The sequence below is a fragment of the Henckelia pumila genome, chromosome 2 (assembly GCF_033568475.1).
Source record: "Henckelia pumila isolate YLH828 chromosome 2, ASM3356847v2, whole genome shotgun sequence".
Lineage (NCBI taxonomy): Eukaryota > Viridiplantae > Streptophyta > Magnoliopsida > Lamiales > Gesneriaceae > Henckelia > Henckelia pumila.
In genome coordinates this window covers 8,308,689-8,327,610 of record NC_133121.1, presented here as the reverse complement: position 1 = coordinate 8,327,610, position 18,922 = coordinate 8,308,689, and the positions used below count along the sequence as shown (strand labels likewise).

At 35.0% G+C, this 18,922-nt stretch overlaps 3 protein-coding genes and 1 pseudogene across 3 annotated transcripts; 2 read left to right on the top strand and 2 right to left on the bottom strand.

Moving 5' to 3' along the window:
- The first annotated feature begins 11 nt into the window (after positions 1 to 11).
- On the top strand, positions 12 to 3,065 carry LOC140877168 (protein GAMETE EXPRESSED 3). The gene is made up of 9 exons (XM_073280694.1): positions 12 to 272; positions 581 to 768; positions 862 to 1,176; positions 1,286 to 1,532; positions 1,603 to 1,974; positions 2,058 to 2,090; positions 2,175 to 2,234; positions 2,312 to 2,454; positions 2,568 to 3,065. The coding sequence occupies exons 1-9, from the start codon at positions 167 to 169 to the stop codon at positions 3,063 to 3,065; spliced, it is 1,962 nt and encodes a 653-aa protein (XP_073136795.1). The 5' UTR covers positions 12 to 166.
- A 1,740-nt stretch (positions 3,066 to 4,805) lies between these two features.
- LOC140877167 (nuclear matrix constituent protein 1-like) lies at positions 4,806 to 8,068 on the bottom strand (annotated as a pseudogene).
- A 2,284-nt stretch (positions 8,069 to 10,352) lies between these two features.
- LOC140883527 (transmembrane ascorbate ferrireductase 2-like) lies at positions 10,353 to 12,707 on the top strand. The gene is made up of 4 exons (XM_073290033.1): positions 10,353 to 10,660; positions 10,811 to 10,859; positions 11,834 to 12,033; positions 12,150 to 12,707. Exons 1-4 carry the CDS (start codon positions 10,517 to 10,519, stop codon positions 12,453 to 12,455), a joined length of 699 nt encoding a protein of 232 aa, XP_073146134.1. The 5' UTR covers positions 10,353 to 10,516; the 3' UTR covers positions 12,456 to 12,707.
- A 3,738-nt stretch (positions 12,708 to 16,445) lies between these two features.
- On the bottom strand, positions 16,446 to 16,594 carry LOC140877690 (small polypeptide DEVIL 3-like). The gene has a single exon (XM_073281245.1). It carries the CDS (start codon positions 16,584 to 16,586, stop codon positions 16,446 to 16,448), a length of 141 nt encoding a protein of 46 aa, XP_073137346.1. The 5' UTR covers positions 16,587 to 16,594.
- Between the last annotated feature and the right edge of the window lie 2,328 nt (positions 16,595 to 18,922).

Genomic DNA, 18,922 nt, shown 5'->3' with positions numbered 1-18,922 from the left:
TAAAATAAAATTTAAATGGTATGAAATAGATCAATAATCAGACATTTTTTTAGCATGCTAAATCTGTTTCCCGCCATGAACAAACAGTTATTTTAACCGTTTCTGGATATGGATTTCTTTGTGGGTACTTCTCAGATTTAGTGCTTTGCCAAACTTGAGAAGAGAGATGTTTCTACTTCATCCTGCTGTAATAATCTTGGCCGTTGTTCTCCAATTGCCGTTCGTTGTAACCTATAATCCCCAACATTTCAAGAAATTGTCGTTGTTTGCAGGTACCCATCTATCTTCTCCCCTTCGGGTACTTCGAATTTTGCTGGTTTTTCGGTTTTTATACGTTTGAGTTGGCTTGGTTTCTTGAAAATTTTCTTGTGACAACTTAAAGTTTACAGATGGGGATTTTGAATGCTGTATGATGATCAAAATCTATTGACAAATGACAATTGGCCTACTGAAATATTGAGACAAGGGGCGATTTAATGTATTCAGGAAAGAACATAGGATTCACAGAAAATTAGAGATTAAACTTTAAGATTTGGTGATTGAGGGCGTGCAAGTAATCTGGAGAATTTTCTTGTTTCAGCAGAGAAGCCATCCAAGAAAGCTGGTGGCCAACTTTTCAAGAACTTTGTTGGTGATGATGGACGGGTTTTCGCGTGTTCGGACAGGAACTTTTATGCCTTCGAAAAGAATGGATCCATTGCTTGGACAGTACATCTAAATTATACATGCAATGCTGATATAGCTCCAATCCATGGGGGTTCAAGAAAGGCAAGGCCCCCGATGCTCGTTTTCGCTGCATAAAATTTTAGCTTTTGTAACGTATTTATTCGTGATCACTGATATTTTCGGGCCCAACGACAGATATACTTGGTTGCTGAGAACAGGGTACTTAAAATCCATCCTTTTAGAAACGGAACGACCGAGTCTGCGGTTGAAGTGTTCTTTGGTCCTGTCGAAACAGATATTGTTGGAATTGCAGTAAGTATATCTAGCTCATGTATTGCTATAAATGTTAAGAACAGAGGCCTCTTTGCGCTTAGATTACATGGAAAGCTTCTCTGGAGCGCTGGTCCGGTACTTTATCGGCATGGTTACCGCCAAGGTTGCAGGAAATGTGATACAGATTGTTATTTTACTTCTGTCCCTGTAATTGATCATTGCGAAGCTAGCATATATGTAAGCCTCGATCATCAATTGATAGCTCTTACATGACTGTAATATATATTGTGACCCTTTGTTTATTCCAAGGTTCGGTGAGTATTACGTATTCTTGTCTGCTTGCAAGGTCTCAAACACGGTAGGAGAACTCTACTCATTATCGATTCGTGGTCCTCATTTCAAATGGATCCAAGATTTTAGTTTGTATGGAAACAAATTTACCATCACTGCAGGGAACAACGGTCTATTGTACGTCATCATACCTAATAAGGCCCAAATTCTAGCCTTGGAAGTTTCCAAGGGAAGCATTGTTTGGGAAGGAAGTGTCGGACCTTTAAGCTCAGAAGATTATGAGCCAGTTGTTGATGCTAATGGTAAGATTACAATATGCGTAATTTAAGTTTATTATCGAGCTTTGAAACCAAAGATGATCACATAAAACAGGGTGGATATCCATTGGATCATTGGATGGATTCTTGTACTCATTTTCACCCACTGGATCTCCCAAAAAGTTCCCACAATCAAGAAGTATGAGTTCGGTTATTCAGGTTAATCCGGTACTTGACTGCTCCGGTTATGCAGTTTATGTTTCTCAGACAGAAATGGTGGAAAGAGAAGCCGATGATATAGGAGTGAACGCTTATGTTGCAGCAATGAAACCTAGGAATGCTGTATTCACATTGTTGGTTCCAGCTTTGGGGTCCTCGTACTGGTCTGAGAGCAATCACAGTAACTTATTGTTCAATCTGTCACAACGCGACATGAAACATTTTGCAATGGATGAAAGGACACTTCTGTCATTCTTCGCTGTTTCAAGTAAGTTTTCGAAGCCATAATCCTTGATCGTTGTTTCTTTTTAATGGTTAGGAGCTCAACATTCAAACCATTTCATTGTGCAGGAAATGGCAATCCATTCCCTTGTCGTACTACACGTAATGTCCTTCCGTCAAGTGACATTTGATATGTAATCGTAAGTACATGCAAAAATGCCTTATAGTTTGTTGCTGTTGCTCCAGGTCAGATGCTTGAATCTAGCTGCTCACTGATTAAGCCCAAGAAAATCAGTATCTACACAGGTAATTTGGTTTCGAGGCATAGATCATATTTGTTTAAACGACACAAAGCTTCGGTCTAATTTGAACATGTTATGTAGGTGACGAAAGCACGATTGTACTGTTTTTGTTATCAGAATCAGTACTATTGGTTTTACTAGCAGCATCTGTCAACTACTGCTGGATCTTCTGGAGGAAGAAAAGGCTTCAAAATTTGAATCTTGGAAAGTTTCTTGAAAAGAGGGTAAGCTTAAGTTCTTGAATTATCTATGATGATACCATTTCATGATGTTGGCAGTTTCGTTACACAAAAATGGATCAATGACAGCTAAGTACATCACTCTTTTGTTTAACCAGCGTTCGCTACGTCTGCAACAGAAAGAATTTACCAGGGCAATCACAGAGCTTGAACAAAAAGCTTCAGAGGAAGCAGTAGCCAATGGAGTGCTAGAAAAACTCAACGACTTAGTTAAAGAAAGAGAAGGCATCAAGAGAAAGCTCTCAACGACATATAGTTTGGGACGGGACGGGGAAAAATCAGGGTCGAAAACCATTCTCCCATTGTATGATGGGACATCCAGGAGCCATTCATTCCAGGATGGTTCGAAGAAAGAAAGTGTCACAATATTTCATACACCGACGGACAGTGTTTCTTCAAGTGACAGCAGTCTCGACGAAGGGCCAGACGCAAATATCTGCAAGAAGGCGAAGGGAAAGGTTGAAGTTGATAGTAGCAGCGATGACGACGTTCAAGGAGGATTTGTAGATCCATTTTTTTCCGAGCATTCTTGTAGTGAAATTGAGAGGGTGAGGATGGAAGTTGATGAAATGGGGAAGGGAAATCTAGTTGAGTAGAAGTTTGAGGAGGAGAACGATGTCATTTCAATGATTTTTTTCGTTTCGAACAAGGTGGTGGCCTATATGAAGTTTAAGAATTGGTGTCGTGTGTAACGAATATTTCATTGAACCGCAATAATCATAATTAGAGTATCATAAAATATATGTGTGTATATTTTCAATACTAACTGCAAGATGAGCATTTGATTAATTATGGAACTTTCATTTCAGGGGACCTACAAGTGTCAAAAATTTCTGACAAGAGTAGTTTATATAGGAGAGAGGAAAACAAATAAAAAGAAATTGAAGAAACCAAGTGTCAATAAATGCACTAATCAAGAAGTGGGGAAGGCAATGAAATTCCCTTACTTCCTATTCATCACTACTGAAATAGTTAATATACAAACAAACGGTCACTCTTGACTAAAAACTGAAAAGAACTTGAATCGTGGGATATGATCAAGAAAAGTTGTGGTCACGTGGTGAGAAAAGACCATATCTTTTTTCCAACTGAAACTTCACCTGGACGATTGACCTCATCACCATCGTCATCATCTACGTCAGGATTTTCACCATCTGCAGTCACGTTTTCCTCTATCAAATCCAGGTCATGGGTATATTGGGTATGAGGCCTTTTGGGTGGTTCCAAAAGCAAAACCATGAGGGTTTATACCTAAAGTGGACAATATCATACCATTGTGAAGATATTCGGATTCCATTGTGTTAACAAATGGCGTCGTCTGTGGGAACGAGTCATGGTCTGATGGAACCAATGTTGGGTGAAATCCTCGGAAACTCAAGGAGAAGAAGTTTGAGGGCCCCGATTAAGATCCGTGAAAAAAAAGCTCTCGAGGAGAAGCTCCCGGTAATTCATGTAAGGCGTGTGCTGCAACGCATTGAAGTTGAGTAGGCTCGATTGGAGGGACGGATTGAGGAGAGGCCTGGTGGGACTTCGTTTGAGGGGAGGATTGTAGGGTAGTCAACCAAAGTCCCACATTGGAAGATCAAAGGAAAAACCATGAGTTAATAAATGGAATAATATCTCCATTGGTATGAGGCCTTTTGGGTGGTTCCAAAAACAAAGCCATGAGGGTTATGCCCAAAGTGGCCAATATCATACCATTGTGGAGATATTTGGATTTCATTGTGTTAACAGGGTAAAAATATCAGTTGTGTTCATATTCTCTTCATGATTGTCACTCACCCAGAGTTTTCAACTGTAAATGCAACAAATAAAAGTTGGGAAGTTTTAAGGTACGTTAATTCTCAGTAACATTGTATCAGGGTCATTCAAGATGAATGCAGCATTGATTATGGGAATAACTACGTAAAATCATTTTGGAGAATGATAGAAGAGGGACAGCGACTCACAGGGCTGTCATCTTTGCCTTTACTACCATTGGTTGTCTTTCCCTTTCTCTTATTCCTTGATTCATGCAAAGATCCATTTGCTAAAATAGCTCCTAAACTGGATGAAAAATCTGAGAAAGACAAGTATCTCACCGATGGATCCAAAATAGATATAAATGAAACTGGAGAAATGGCTGTTATATTCAAAAGACACGAATAAATATGCCACTATCACATCCACAACTTTCAATATCAGCTATGTTTTCATTATAGAAACTCCAACTGGTAGAGACGTAGCATTTTAACTTATGAACTTGTTTTTACCTTGTTCAAAAATGTATTGAGCGATTGTTTGGCCATAGAGTGAAACTATTCAAAAGAAAGGACCTTCAAATCTCTCTTAAACAATCATACTTTTCCATCAAATGATACAAGAATTGCTTTTTTTCTCTTTTTTGGTGTTTTAAAGTGGCCGGATTCTGATACATGACCATTAACACGCTGAATCTCATTCTCTTTAGTTGATTGCCCTAGAAAAGAGCTAGCACCTTCAATCACAGCTTTCACAGAACGTGTTCTAATTGGCCCGGGCCTGGAATTCCTTACAGGTCCATGGGAGTGAGTGTTTAAATCAGAACTCTGAGAATTTGCTGGAACATCATCAGGGCTATGATTAGAAGATAAAGCTTGATTAGCCTCAACCTCCCCAGTACCACTTTTGGAAAGCGTTATTTCAACATTAAAGGAATCATCAGCAACCTGTAGGATTTCTCGCCCATTTTCAGTGCTTCTCAAGGTATTTGGCGAGTCCATGACCATGTTCTTTCTAAGAAAATCCGCAACAGAATCAGTTTCTGGTTTTTTTCTTGGTGAGAATTTAAATATATTAGAGGTACATTATCTAAACCAAGACATGGTTCCATCAGCAGCAGAAGCTCCTGAGACAATGGGAAAAAGGGACAATTCATTGATTAACCGCAGAGATGTGCCTTCGACAGGTTGCTTCAAAAAATTCTCAGCTACTACTGGCAATAGAGGGGGCTCAAGGTTTTCCAACTTTGTCAGAGAATTAAGATCAGATAGCATATACTCACAAACAATATCCCCACATGTACCGCACTTTTTCTGGTTATCAGCAAATGCAACGAAGCGCTCTATTTCCTCAACAATTTAACCCCTTTGATCCTTCAACTTCTGGCTTAGTCCAATAAGATCCACTATAAATTTTTTCATCTCAGATTGTTGGGCCTCCACTTGCTTCTTAATATGTTAAATTTCTATTTTTTTTCTTTCTCAATCCCATTTCTTTTCAACTTTTATCTCTTCCATTTCTCTTCTCACCTTTTCCCTCAGGCAAGTAATATTATTAAGCTTTGCCTCGCTCTCTTCCTTGAATAAATTTTTCTTTCTCATGCAAAATGAGTCTCTATCTCTTCCTGTCTTCTCACCATTTTAGTCTCATAGTCTTGTTTCTACAGTTCAAAATCGTGTAGGAATTTACTTTCGTCACTTTTAGTTTTTTCAACCAATGTTAACCTCTCATGCTACATGCTAACTGCAAAATAATCTTTTTCTAATTTAAGAGCTTCCAATTCCCTCTGCATGTATTGTTGTATTTCAATCTTCTTGTTATTTAAAATTTCCTCTTCAGACTGCCTTAGTTTTTCAAAATTCTTTTTCTTTTCATGAACATCATCCAGTTCTTTCGTTATGTCAGCACTTCTATCATCCAACCATTCCCATTCTTTCTCAAATTTATCCCTTTCTTGCTTCAAATCATCTTTTTCCTTCAAAAGCTGCTCATTTTGCAACCGCAACTTGTCCATTTCCTTTTCCAACTTAGATTGCAGACATCTATGCTCCAATCTTTCATCTTCTGTTACCTTTAGATGTTCATATTCTTCTTTTAAATTCACCTGCTGTTTTTCAATATCAGCCTGAGGTTTTCAAAATCAGCCTTGACATTAAACAATTCTTCTTTTTTAGTTTGCATTTGTTCACTATCTTTCGCTAAGCTCTTCTCATCAAATTTTAAAGGCTTTTCTTTTTCCTTCAAAACTTTAAACTTGGAATCCAAATCCATTTCATTTTCCCTCAATTTCTCCAATTTTCTTTTAATTTCTTGATCTCGCTTCTTCACTTTCTCTTCCATATGAATAATTTCAGATTCTTTTTTATTCACTTCATTCGTCTTGCTTTTCAACTGTTCATCATGAAGCTTTCTTTTGTGATCCATCTCCAACTCAAATTTCTTCTGCCTTTCTTCCAAAATGGCCTTATGTTCATCCAAATGTTTCTGCATCTCCAACTTTGTATTTTTAAGAGAAAATGATGTGAGAAAAGGACAATCAGAATCACCAGGGCAAGGTATTAATGGCCGAGAACAACTCTCAGATAAAGTAAATATACAGGCAATACTTTAGTTAATCACCAAATTGAAGTATTTCAAAATACAGACAAATATGTTCCTAGAAGGCAAGAGTGGGTGAGACTATGTTAAAGAAAATACTCACTTCTTCTCTAGTATTTAACTTCTTTTGCAATTCTAACAATTGTTTCTCTTTCACCTCCAAGTTCTTTCCTACAACATTAGCTTCGTGCACTAAAATTTCTTCACAAATTAAAGAGGACAGACAACCTGAACAAGTCCACAAGTCACCAAAAAACATGATCAATAAAACCATTCAAGTAAAAGAAACTCGCCTTCTCCTTAAGAGCAAGGCCTACTATTCTGCTGCTTATATCTTCTTCTTTCATCTTTAAGGTTGAATTTTCCATCTCAATCGTTTTTTGCAGTCGTTCAAGGTCATTTTGTTTCTCTATCATAATCTTATCATGCTCATTTGTCCGCTCCTCTCTTTGGTTCAGCAATCTGCGACCATCAACCAGCCTATCTTCCCCTTATTTTAATTTGTTTTCCCACTCTTGCAAGTCTACCCTTTGTTTAGATAAAGCAGTCTCATGCGTTTCACGCCTAATAAAATGACTCTTTATCAGTATCATTCAGTTAAACTAGCAAGAGAGTTAGAAGTTACGATAAAGAGCTAAAAATAGTAAAAATTATAACTTTGCAGCAAAAAAAAACCGTTCTCTTCTAAGTGAGTTTTCTCGAGTCTCCAAGTCATGCAATTTCCTCTCCACCTCTGAGCTCTTCCTGCTCACCTCAGCAAGTTTGGCATCAACCACATGAACCTGCCCCTCAGCTTCTAATGATTTCTCCTCAGCACTAGTGGCCAGAGCAATCGCCTCAGCCAGCTTTGAATCAGTATTGAACTTAATTTCAGCATGTTGTGGGCGTATCTCAAGCAAAAAACACCACAGAATATCACATAAAGACGACAAATGAGTAAAGAGTTGATTATCATGGATTACCCCTCATATCACCTTTGAAAACATGCAAGATCATGCACAAAAATTCATGATGTCTAGAACTGAAATTAATATTAGATCATGTCAGCCAACCAAACTGATTTTCTTTTCCCGAAATGCTTATATCCGCTTTGTTGCACAGGGAAAGCTAACAGCCACCTCTAGTAAAATAATGTATCATGTTGTATCACTATTACCATCACTATAGCATCAAGTACTTTATAATTACCACATGTACACATGCGACAAGAATGTAAGAATTTTCTCAAATTATAAAACCTGCTCGTGTTAATTCTGTCCATATTTCGTATTTCTGTTCAACCTAACAATTATATTATCCTCAAAACTGTGTTAAAATCAAGATTTTTTTAATTACTTTATTTGTTCGATCCATTTATGTTACAATTATATCTCATCCAATTATCTAGCTAAGATAATTCTGTTCTGTTTTTCATATCATAGTATGTGTACGTTTCTTGTGAAACGGTCTCACAGATCTTTATTCATGAGATAAGTCAACTCTATCCGTATTTACAATAAAAAGTAATATTTTTTTATGTGTGACCCAAATAAGAAATATGTCTCACGAAATTGACCATGAGACCGTTTCACAAGAGTTTTTGTGTCTTAGTATTGATTACTCACTCGGTAGAAAAGTCTTTCTGTTCCAATTATGCATTTTAAGCTCGGTTCTGTGTTGGCGCATATATTCTTGTCCATTTAAGTGCAAGTATTACTAGGAAAATATTTTGAGCATGAAAAATTTTGAATTCCAGATTTCAAACGATCTTTTATGCAATATAAGTAATGAAAGTAAGTAGGTAAGGCGATTTACAATCAGTAAAAATAACAGTGTGCGAGTATGTCATGATCGTTTTTCAAATTCTAATTCAAGAGGAAATTTGTAAACTGCAAGTCTTACATCAAGTACACACTGTCTTTCTGTTCCCGATGCCTTCTTTAAATTTTCTTCTCTCTTCTCCACTTCTGCACTTGCAAGTGAATGTGTTGCTCGTTCTATCTTCAGTGTTTCAAAGCATGTTTAAGTTCCTCATACTCATATTTCACTCCTTTTTTTCGATCAAAAGAAGCCCCATACTGTACTGATACTCAAAGAGCTGGAAAAAAAGGCAATGAAACATGAGTACAAATCTTAGCAGAAACTGGATTCTGTGTTCCACGAAATGCGTGTGTCTCGTATCAGACACGTTTGTATTAAAGGGTTCTTCTAATACTTTAAGAATTTAATCTTGTGCGGTGGATCCACCTTACAATCAAACATTTCGATGATCAATTTCGCTGCTTTATCCAAATTACCGAATACAAAATTATCTCAAGATTTGAACTTTATGCGAATTTTCGAATTCTGTTAAACTACACTTGTGCATAATAAGAAAAAAACTAAATAAATTTCCCAAAATAAATACCCAACTAAAGAAAATGCATCATCATTACAAAAAAATATCCCAGTAAAAAACACACAAAAACAAAAATAGTAACCATATCCAAAGCAAGTCATGGGACACAAATAAGATAACCAACAACCCACCTCATTTTCGAGTTTCGAGACTTTCTTGGCTACCAAATTCCGGTTTATGAAATGGTGCGAAGCCCGGCAACTCGCCTTTTTCAGAGTTGTGTGTGCATCACCACTCTCACGTTCTAATGTTCATCTTGGATTAGTACATGCCGTCCGCATGCACTATCCTGCGGAGTGACGTGTAAACTCTTTGTTAAAATTAGTGGATTCCACGTAAAATTTATTAATTTTAACCAATCATGAATAACCACATCATCTGCAGCAAAGTCCTTCGGGTAGCAAAATTACGCTTTCGTTCGTTGGAAAGGGAGCATTTCTAGCCCGTTGAGTCAAGGCAGTTTGGGTATTTCACCGGCCGCCTTTTTGTGTGGCACGTGGTGTGGATTTGGTCATGGGACTGTTGAGACGAGATTACCCTTGTCCAATTGCGTGAAGTCATTAGTACATTGTGGGCGGGGCAGAGTGTAAGAAGTGGAAAATCAAAGGGTGTTTCGGTAAAGTGACTTGTTGGATTAGTCATTCCACGGTGTTACGAGTTGGATAACTTGGAGATGTTTTATTGACTTGCATCTTAAGATATGGAGTAAAAATTTGTGGGTTTTTTTTTTACTCACAATCACGATTGCACGCGTTCATCTCAAATATCAACTCTGTCATTGTGTATTTTTATATTCACTCACACACACATTGAGAAATTAAGAAAAATTTATGTTATAATTGTTTCAAATAAATCATTATTAACTTTAAATTTTAAAATTATGACATATGGCTCCCGAAAAATATGCAACTTTTTAATTAGCATTAGATATCAAATTTCTTTTAATCCAATGTCTTAGAATCTTTCATTCCGACATGTGATCGATCCATGCTTGTTTTCGTTTAAAAATCTGAAATCATTATTTGTTTGTGCAACCTCTTGATACCGACAATCAATATTTTCTTCATCCGCTCCAAATGTCACAAAAATCCGTTGACCACATTAAGCAATTGTTTATAATTCACCCAAATTTCCTTTTAAAAAAAATTAAAACAAAACACAACAAACCTGGGTCGCGCATCGGCCCTAGAAAGTCAAATGCTGTGAAGCCAAGCCTTAGGGCTGGCACACTGTGTTCTTTTCAGCTCTCTTAGTCTTCAGGGATCTGAAACACCTGATTACACAACAAAATTACGGGTAATTGAGCACGAAAAGCTTTGATCCCATCTTCCAATGGCGGTGCCGGTTGTTCGGTTCCCGATCTTCCGTCTCGTGAGGTTGATCGGAATTACATTAGCCGTACTTACACTGATATGGACCCAGCGTTTCAGAGGAGGTATGGCTCTCGTATCCGAGGACAAAGCTCTCATTTTCAACGTAACTCCCTTTCTTTTTCTCTCATTTTTGTGTTCGTTCTTGCTATTGATTTCAGTTGGTGGATGAATTCGGGATGTGGTTCGTGTTTTGTTTACAACCTAAATTGAAATGCTTAATTGATTGGATGGTTTTTTCTCGTTTGATTTTCAGGTTCATCCTGTTTTAATGCTCATTGGCTTTCTGCTTCTGAATGGTGAAGGTAAAAACTGTGTAGGATAATGCAGTTTAGCTCGGATTTCAGTGATGTCGCATCGAAGCATTGGTTACTGTTTGATGGACTAGAATGACTTCAGATTTCCCTGTCTGACCAAACCAGCAAGATTATATTTTTTCATCTGTATCAGTCGCTCAACAATCTGATAGAATATACTAAGTTGATCTTCATCGATAGTTTTGGATTCAATACTTCTAACACGAGGCCTCTGGTTTGTGTATGCGACTTACTGACTGATTTTTTTCATGTTCATGTGGACTACTGAGAAATTGGTTCCATTATTTTGTAGATAATAATTAACTAGTTTTGTGATTGCTGATTAATTTTGAACATCCCCGTTTAGTTTCTTTTTATGAATGCCAATAGCTCATCTTTAACAAACGCCGAGGTTCCTTTAGATGGTTAAGAAGTTGAAAAGGCATTCTGAGGAATGATGTGGTTGTCTCTGTGAAACGTAGGGAATTTCGCTCGCATTTAGCCTATTATGTATCATTTTAGAGCAGTTTCACTACATTGGAATCATCAGTTTGGTCTGAGAAACTTATGTTCTCGATACTCTTCAACTTTCAGTTTTATTGATATTAAAGTGTCGTAACCTCTGTTTCTTTCGATAAATTTACACATCCTGAACTAGTTCAATTATTTGGTGTTGTCTTTAATTTTATTGAAGTGTCCGTTATATCTAGCGACTATACATACAAGAGGCGATGTGGAAAAGAAATGAATAGCGTCAATTATATGTTTCTTGTAATTGATAATACAAGCAACCACTGTTGTTTTGTTGTGCCCATTTTTTATGCTTCACATGCCATGAATAGGTTTCCTCTTGTTGCATACTGTAAGGATATAACTAATTTTTTTTCCTGGCTTTTAGAGTTTAGACACGCCAATTAGTTTTTTTTTTTTTTACATGGAAAACTCAGAATAAGGTTTTGAATTTCCTTGCTTCGATTCTGTAGCCATGATAGCATATAAAGCTCTCTCTGGAACCAAAGACTTCAAAAAATTAGTTCATCTCTGTCTGCAATTCTTGGCTCTATGTATTGGTGCATTTGGAGTATGGACTGCTTGGAAGTTTCACAATGAAAAAGGCGTTGACAATTTCTATAGTCTCCACTCTTGGCTTGGCCTAGTCTGCCTTTTCTTCTTCGGAATTCAGGTAGTAATTTTAGATTATTGATGCCCTACTCTTAATTATTTCTATCAATTCCATATGTTTTCGTTTCTGAAAATATCGACTCTTCAGCTTACATGAATTGATAATTTCTTCTCCAGTTGGCTGCTGGATTTGTGACGTTTTGGTATCCAGGTGGCTCAAGAAACAGTCGAGCCAGTCTGCTGCCATGGCATGCGTTTTTTGGCATTTATATTTACGCCTTAGCAGTGGCTACATGTGCCACTGGTTTTCTTGAGAAGGCAACATTTCTCCAGATGCATAAGATAATATCACGCTACTCAACCGAAGCGTTGCTGATTAATTCTTTGGGTATCTTGACAGTTGTTTTGGCTGGTTTGGTGATTCTTGCCGTTGTCTCTCCTTCAAAAGAAAACCTTGAAAAAGGTGAGGTTCTAAAAGTATAGGCACATAACACAAAGTTCATATTTGACTCTTTGACAATAGGACCTCCGCGGTTTGATTGTGTGAGTAAAAGAGGTAATGGAGTTAACCTATTGTTGTCTGCACCGAAATTTCAGAAGTTTTTTTCACCGAGTAAACATCATTGTGTGGTCCGAATTTCTCTAGATTTTAATTCATGTTTTTCTTCAGTTATTCAACTTATTTTATGGCTTAAGCGATCAATTCAAAGTTCAAACCTTTTATATTTTTGTGGAGTAAGAAATTAGAGGTATGATAATGACCATGCCCCGGTATTCTGTGTAGGGATGCAAAGTACTCATAAGTAGCTCGTAAGCGTTTCAGTCAAAACTCGACTTGAGCTCGATTTGTTTGAATGAATTCGAGTTCGATTAGCTGAACTGTTCGAACGAGTCGAGTTTGAGTTACTCGAGTAAATGTATATTAATTTCTTTTAGAGGATATATAATTAAGAGTATTTATGTCCTTGTACACATAAAATTTAAGCCCCAAAATTATGCCATAAACATTATCGAGCACGGACTCGGTTAACTCAATATTTTCACGAGTCGAACTCAAACTTAAAATTAAATACTCAATCGTGCTCGAGCCTACAAAATTTAAAACGAGCCAAATTTAAGTAGTATGATACTCGAGTTTGTGTGCATCTCATTGGGTAGAGCCTAGCATTCATCAAAACGTGATAGTTATTTTGAAACTAAACGTGTCAACTCTAATGAAGCAATAGAATTGAATGGTAATAACTTTGGTAAAGTTTTTTTTTTTTCCCTTAATTTCCAAAATCCAAAATGTCTTTTCACATATTTTACTTTAATATATATTCAATTTTGTAAATTATGCATAAATTTCATATTTTATAATCATAAAAAAATCATCTTCCTAAATGTCATATCATATTTATTTTTGAGAATATTGTAACTAAACCGAAACTTTAAAACAAAGCATGAGCCAAAGTATGTGCAAATAAATATATATTATGTTACACGCAAAGTTTATGTCCGGTAGTTAGATTAATTATAAAATGACGCTAAATTTCGATCTTATTTATGTCAAATCCAAATATATTATTAATAATTAAACTATTATTTTTTTTATTTGTGAAGAAATTTATCATAATTAGATCCCGACATGAGATTTTCTAATCATCATTTGGTAAAAGTGAAGTTAAAAAGCAAACGAATAGCTCTTCTTGATGAAATAGTCGAGAGATGGTGAGCATACATGTGCGGGTAATAATGGGTAAACAGATGGGGTGGGCCTTTTGGGCCGCGTGACCCCACAATTCTGAAAATGGGCTAGAAATTGCAAGTAGATCTTGTCCAGCTGGTGCACGTGTGTGCAGTAAAAAGCTGCCATTTTGACCAATCAACGTCTCTTTTAACACGTGTCGGATAACTACCCATCCCAACATTACTACAACGCTACTCGTTCAGCCCACAACATTATTCAACAGTTTTTTTTCCTTCCCACCTTCTTATCTTTAGTAATCATGGATACCATGATCATATGAAAAATATCACATCGTTTCGTAGATTAATTTGGTGATATAGATTTTTGACCTAATTCAACTTATGAACAAAATATTATTTTTATGTCAAAAATATTATTTTTCATTGTAAATATAAATGATCTCAATCTATCTCACAAATATAATTCAATGAGACCGTCTCATTATAGACTCATTGCATATAGGATGAAGAAAATTGTCTATGAAACAAGATTTTGTATACACAAAAATTGTTGTGAGGCTATCTTTTAGGTCAATTTGCGAGACAGACCTATAGTCAGATTTTAAAAATATATTATTTTATGGCAAAATTATTACACTTCACTACAAATATATCGGATCGACCTGTCTCACATACTTAAATCCATGATATGGTTTCACTAAATACCTAATTTTTTTTATAGAATTATATATAAGTATATAACCCCAATCAATAAATTTTTTGATTTTATAATCCCCGAGATTTTTATATATTAGGAATTAGGATCTTCTCATTCGGGAAAAAACACAAAAAAAAAAAAAAAAAAAAACACACACACACTCTTTTGTAGGCGTCCACATCGAAAGAAGTTGTTTGGCCTAATGGTTGTAATTAGGGGTGCAAACAAGTCGAGCTACTCATGAGCAACTCGCGAGTAGCTCGGTCAAAACTTGACTCGAGTAGCTCGAACACACTTCGAGCTCGAGCTTTCAATGCATGTGATCGAGTAGCTCGCGAGCTACTCAATCACATATATCATGTATATATATATATAATATAATATAAATATATAAATATAATATATATAATATTATATTTATTTATTTATATTATATATATATAATATTTTATTTATTTATTTATTCATATATTATTTATTTATATATATTTATTTATTTATTTTTCGAGCTCGAGCTCGAGTAACTCGAACTATAGTCGAGCTCGAGATCGAGTGCAAAAATAATTACTCGATCGAGCTCGAGCTCGAGTTCGAGTAGTCAAATACGAGTCGAGCTCGAGCTCGAGTAGTATGATATTCGCCTCGGCTCGGCTCGACTCCTAGTTGTAATCCATATCACAATTTTTTTTTTTTTTTAAACTCGATCATATCTCAATTTCCCATCATAATGAAATATATTTAATTTATCATCAAAACATATTATAATTATTATTTGATGATAATTTTTTTTATTTTTCTGAAAAAATTACTAATAAAAGCCATGCGAAAGACAAGGTTTCACACAAACAAGGACATAAAATGTCTTGGGATGGGGAACAATCCCACATGCCACCACAAATATTTTTTACCTTCGTTTCAGGAAAAGTAACTCGACCATAGAAACATCATCTTCAGGAGAAGGAAGGCAAAAAAAAAAAAAAAAAATAATTATTTCCTGTATTTTATTTTTATTTTTCGCTCTCATTTAAACTTTGAAATTACATTTCATTAAATCCCGTCGCCCACAATTTGAGATTTAAATTATGCTTGGACTAATCAGTACCCAAGATTTATTTAGAGTGACTTCATTAGTTATAATATTAAAAATTTGAAGAGAAAATTGAATTTTGAAGAAAATGGATCGGAGCATAATGGCGACGATTCTTTAATTTCATCCCATTCTGTCTCCATATTTTTGGAAGGAGACAATCCTGACAATTATTTAGACATGTAATTAAGTCAGTTGATATGTAGTATGTGTTTGATATAGGGATAGATAGATTACAATTTGAGAAAACATTTGAAATTAAGGTGTTTATAACATGATAAAATACTTAAATGACAAGGTTTCACAGTTGATTTAGCACTTGTTGTATTTCAAAAATTATAACTATTGGTAAATATACAATTTAAATATTTTAAATCGTATAAGATCACTCTCTTGACAGAAACAATTATTGCAACTCAATGACATGAGTACTTGCTAAAGTTATAACTATTGGTAAAATGCAATTTAGATATTTTAAATTGTACATCGGTTCAAACATCATGCATCGATCACTTTCTTAATAAAGACAATTATTTCTACTAAATGACATGGATTTTGAATTTATAGTATCTTAATTATCAGTAAAATACGCCATTGATAATTTAATAACATGACAAGTAATAATCTCCCTTTTCTTAATTAAATAAATAATTAAATTTCTTTGTCATTTCTAATATATACCACAAAGCACTATAGTGCTAATGCAGCAGACATATTGGGAAAAAAAACAAATCCAATCATCAAGTACATTAATCTTATCATTAATTTATTATATGACATGCTCTTAGTACACATTCTACGTATAAATGAAACAAGAAGGGCCAAAAACTGATCATATTTTCCATTTCAAATGATGTCTTAATCTCATATAGTTCAGTTGATATGGATAAATATATGATATGTTTCATTAAAATATATTTGGAACAACAATAAACAAATTAAAGCTAAAAAAAAAAAACCTTGAAGATAAATTAGTTATATATATCCTGATGATTCTTGCCTAGTCTCGCCAGCAAAGAAGCATCTCTACACATCTCCTCATAATGTAAACCCTCCCTCTTTGTTCTTTCAGGAACTTTCCCAGTTTTGTGCTTGAATTGGCTTCTCTCTTTGATCCTTCTGCTGTAAATTTCATCTCCATTTTCTCGAGTTCTAACCCTTTAAATTTCTTTAGAAATAGAGATCGATGAATGGAGAGGGAAATTAAATCTATGGATTTTGATGAGAATGGAGAGGGATTGGTGCTACACTGTAAAGCTTTTGAAGGGATTGGTTTTATGCAGGTTAATTTATAGCTAGACTTGTGGGTGCGGGGCCTAAAGGGCTTCTCTTTTCATGGTCTTCTAAATTATGTGTTTTATTTATAGAGAAAAACTCATATGAAACCTTCTTGCAATTTAATTTTGTGAGACGAATTTTTAACCTGACACGACTCATTAAAAAGTATTATTTTTTATATTAAATGTATTATTTTTCTTAGCGACAAATTCTACTTGTCTCGTGGATGGATTTGTTCATGCCGCCCGCAGGGTACTATCCTACGGGCGACGTGTAACCCCATGATTAGTTAAAATCAGTGGGGCCCACTGATTTTAACTAATCAAAATCCGCCACGTCACTACCCTGTGGGTGTCATCGACTTAACTCTCGTGAATATAGATCCGTGAGACCGTAGCACATGAAATTTATTTTTATTTATAATATTCTTTAATTAACTGAAGTTACCGATGTGTTCTGTATGGATATATTTTAATTTATTTAGATTTTGTTTATTGAAAAACCTAGCCCGAGTTCTAATTAATATTAGGTCCTCCTGAAGTCACAATTTTCGAAAGTTCGAATCTACAGAGATGGATGGCTCAATTAATAGAATTTTTTTTAACTAACACCGATTATAATTACACCATTATTACATTGAAAATCAAAGTAGGAGACGGGGATCCCTTCCAAGTCCCGACCAGTCATAGAAACAATTTCACTAACCAAAACATGAACATTCTGAGTTTTTATTGGTGTATGTCAGCTTTTTAAATATGTACGTGAATTAGAAATGTGATAATAAATAGTTAATGTAAGACTAAATGTGACGCAAATCGTTGAGGAGGAATTTTTTTCAGATCTTTAAACAAATAAAGTACTTTTTTTTAAAATAATAATAATAATATTTTGAAAAAAAATAGTTGAAGGTTAAGTGAGCTGAATTTATGAGCCGAAAATTCAGTGACTAAAATGCACATTCTGGTGTGTCCCGATTGCATTCGTAAAAACAATGTACAGGGCCATTAATAATTATGCAGACATCAAATTTCAAGATAAGTTAATGTAGTATTCGAGAGAGCTTTTTAAAAATATTTTTCAGCTTTTTCTTCATAAAATTTTAATTTTTTTTAAGAAAAAGCTGATAAGTGTTTTCTAAAAATCATCTCCAACATTACTTAAGTCGGCCAAATTAAATGATATGGCGGGAGGATGTTCTAAAGTCTTGATGTTGTCTTTTGTCTTTTTCTTTCGAATTTTTGATTTTTTTCATGTGTAAATCATTTGCCCTGAATTTAATTCCTTAATTAATGAGAAAAATAATATCAGCGTTGTTTTCTAACATTATTAAATGATAGTTGGAAAAACAAATTTTGATGGCATGCTGGCATAGTTGCACATTATATATACATTCATGGTCAAATTTTAATTTGGTTATGTCGGATTCATATATTTTTATGGATGTCGACTGCTTATTGAATCAATTGTGAACCCTTCCAATTGAGCATTAGGGTCTTATATATCTTTTTCCAAGTTCTATTATATTTAGCTATTTACTCTTACTTAAAATAGGAAAGAATATACAAAAACAGTGGACTCGACCAGAACTTGCTAGTAAGGACAACAATTGACTCCTAAGAAATGGTAGACCAATTCTAACTATCTTCAAACGAGCTGATCATATGGTTTGGAGCCAACTTTTTCCCCCCTAGCTAGAAAACTTGTGAAACTTTATATATATATATATATATATATATATATATATATCACCCCACTTAATCCAATGAGGAAGGGGTACTATTGTATATTTAACTTATATATAATATTAACAACAACGATTGTAAAAACACATTCTTCTCCATGCACGTACACATGCATATATATATATATATATATATATATATATATATATATATATATATATATATATGTATATATTATTCATCACTCACACAACAATAATATTCTTTCCTATAGCGATTGTTTTATGGGAAAAACACCGGCGGACACCGTCTAAATTGCTTGTTTCATCCGTTTCTCAATTAATACATACTCCCTTGTCCGGCGGTGCAATTAAGTGTTCGAACACTTTGTGGTTCAATAAATTGTGTACGTACGTTCGTTGTTGAAAAAAAAAATATCGTGACTTGTCTTGAGAGATATTTTTAAATACTGACAAAATAAAGCCAGTTCATTGCAAACTAATGACTGAAAAATTCA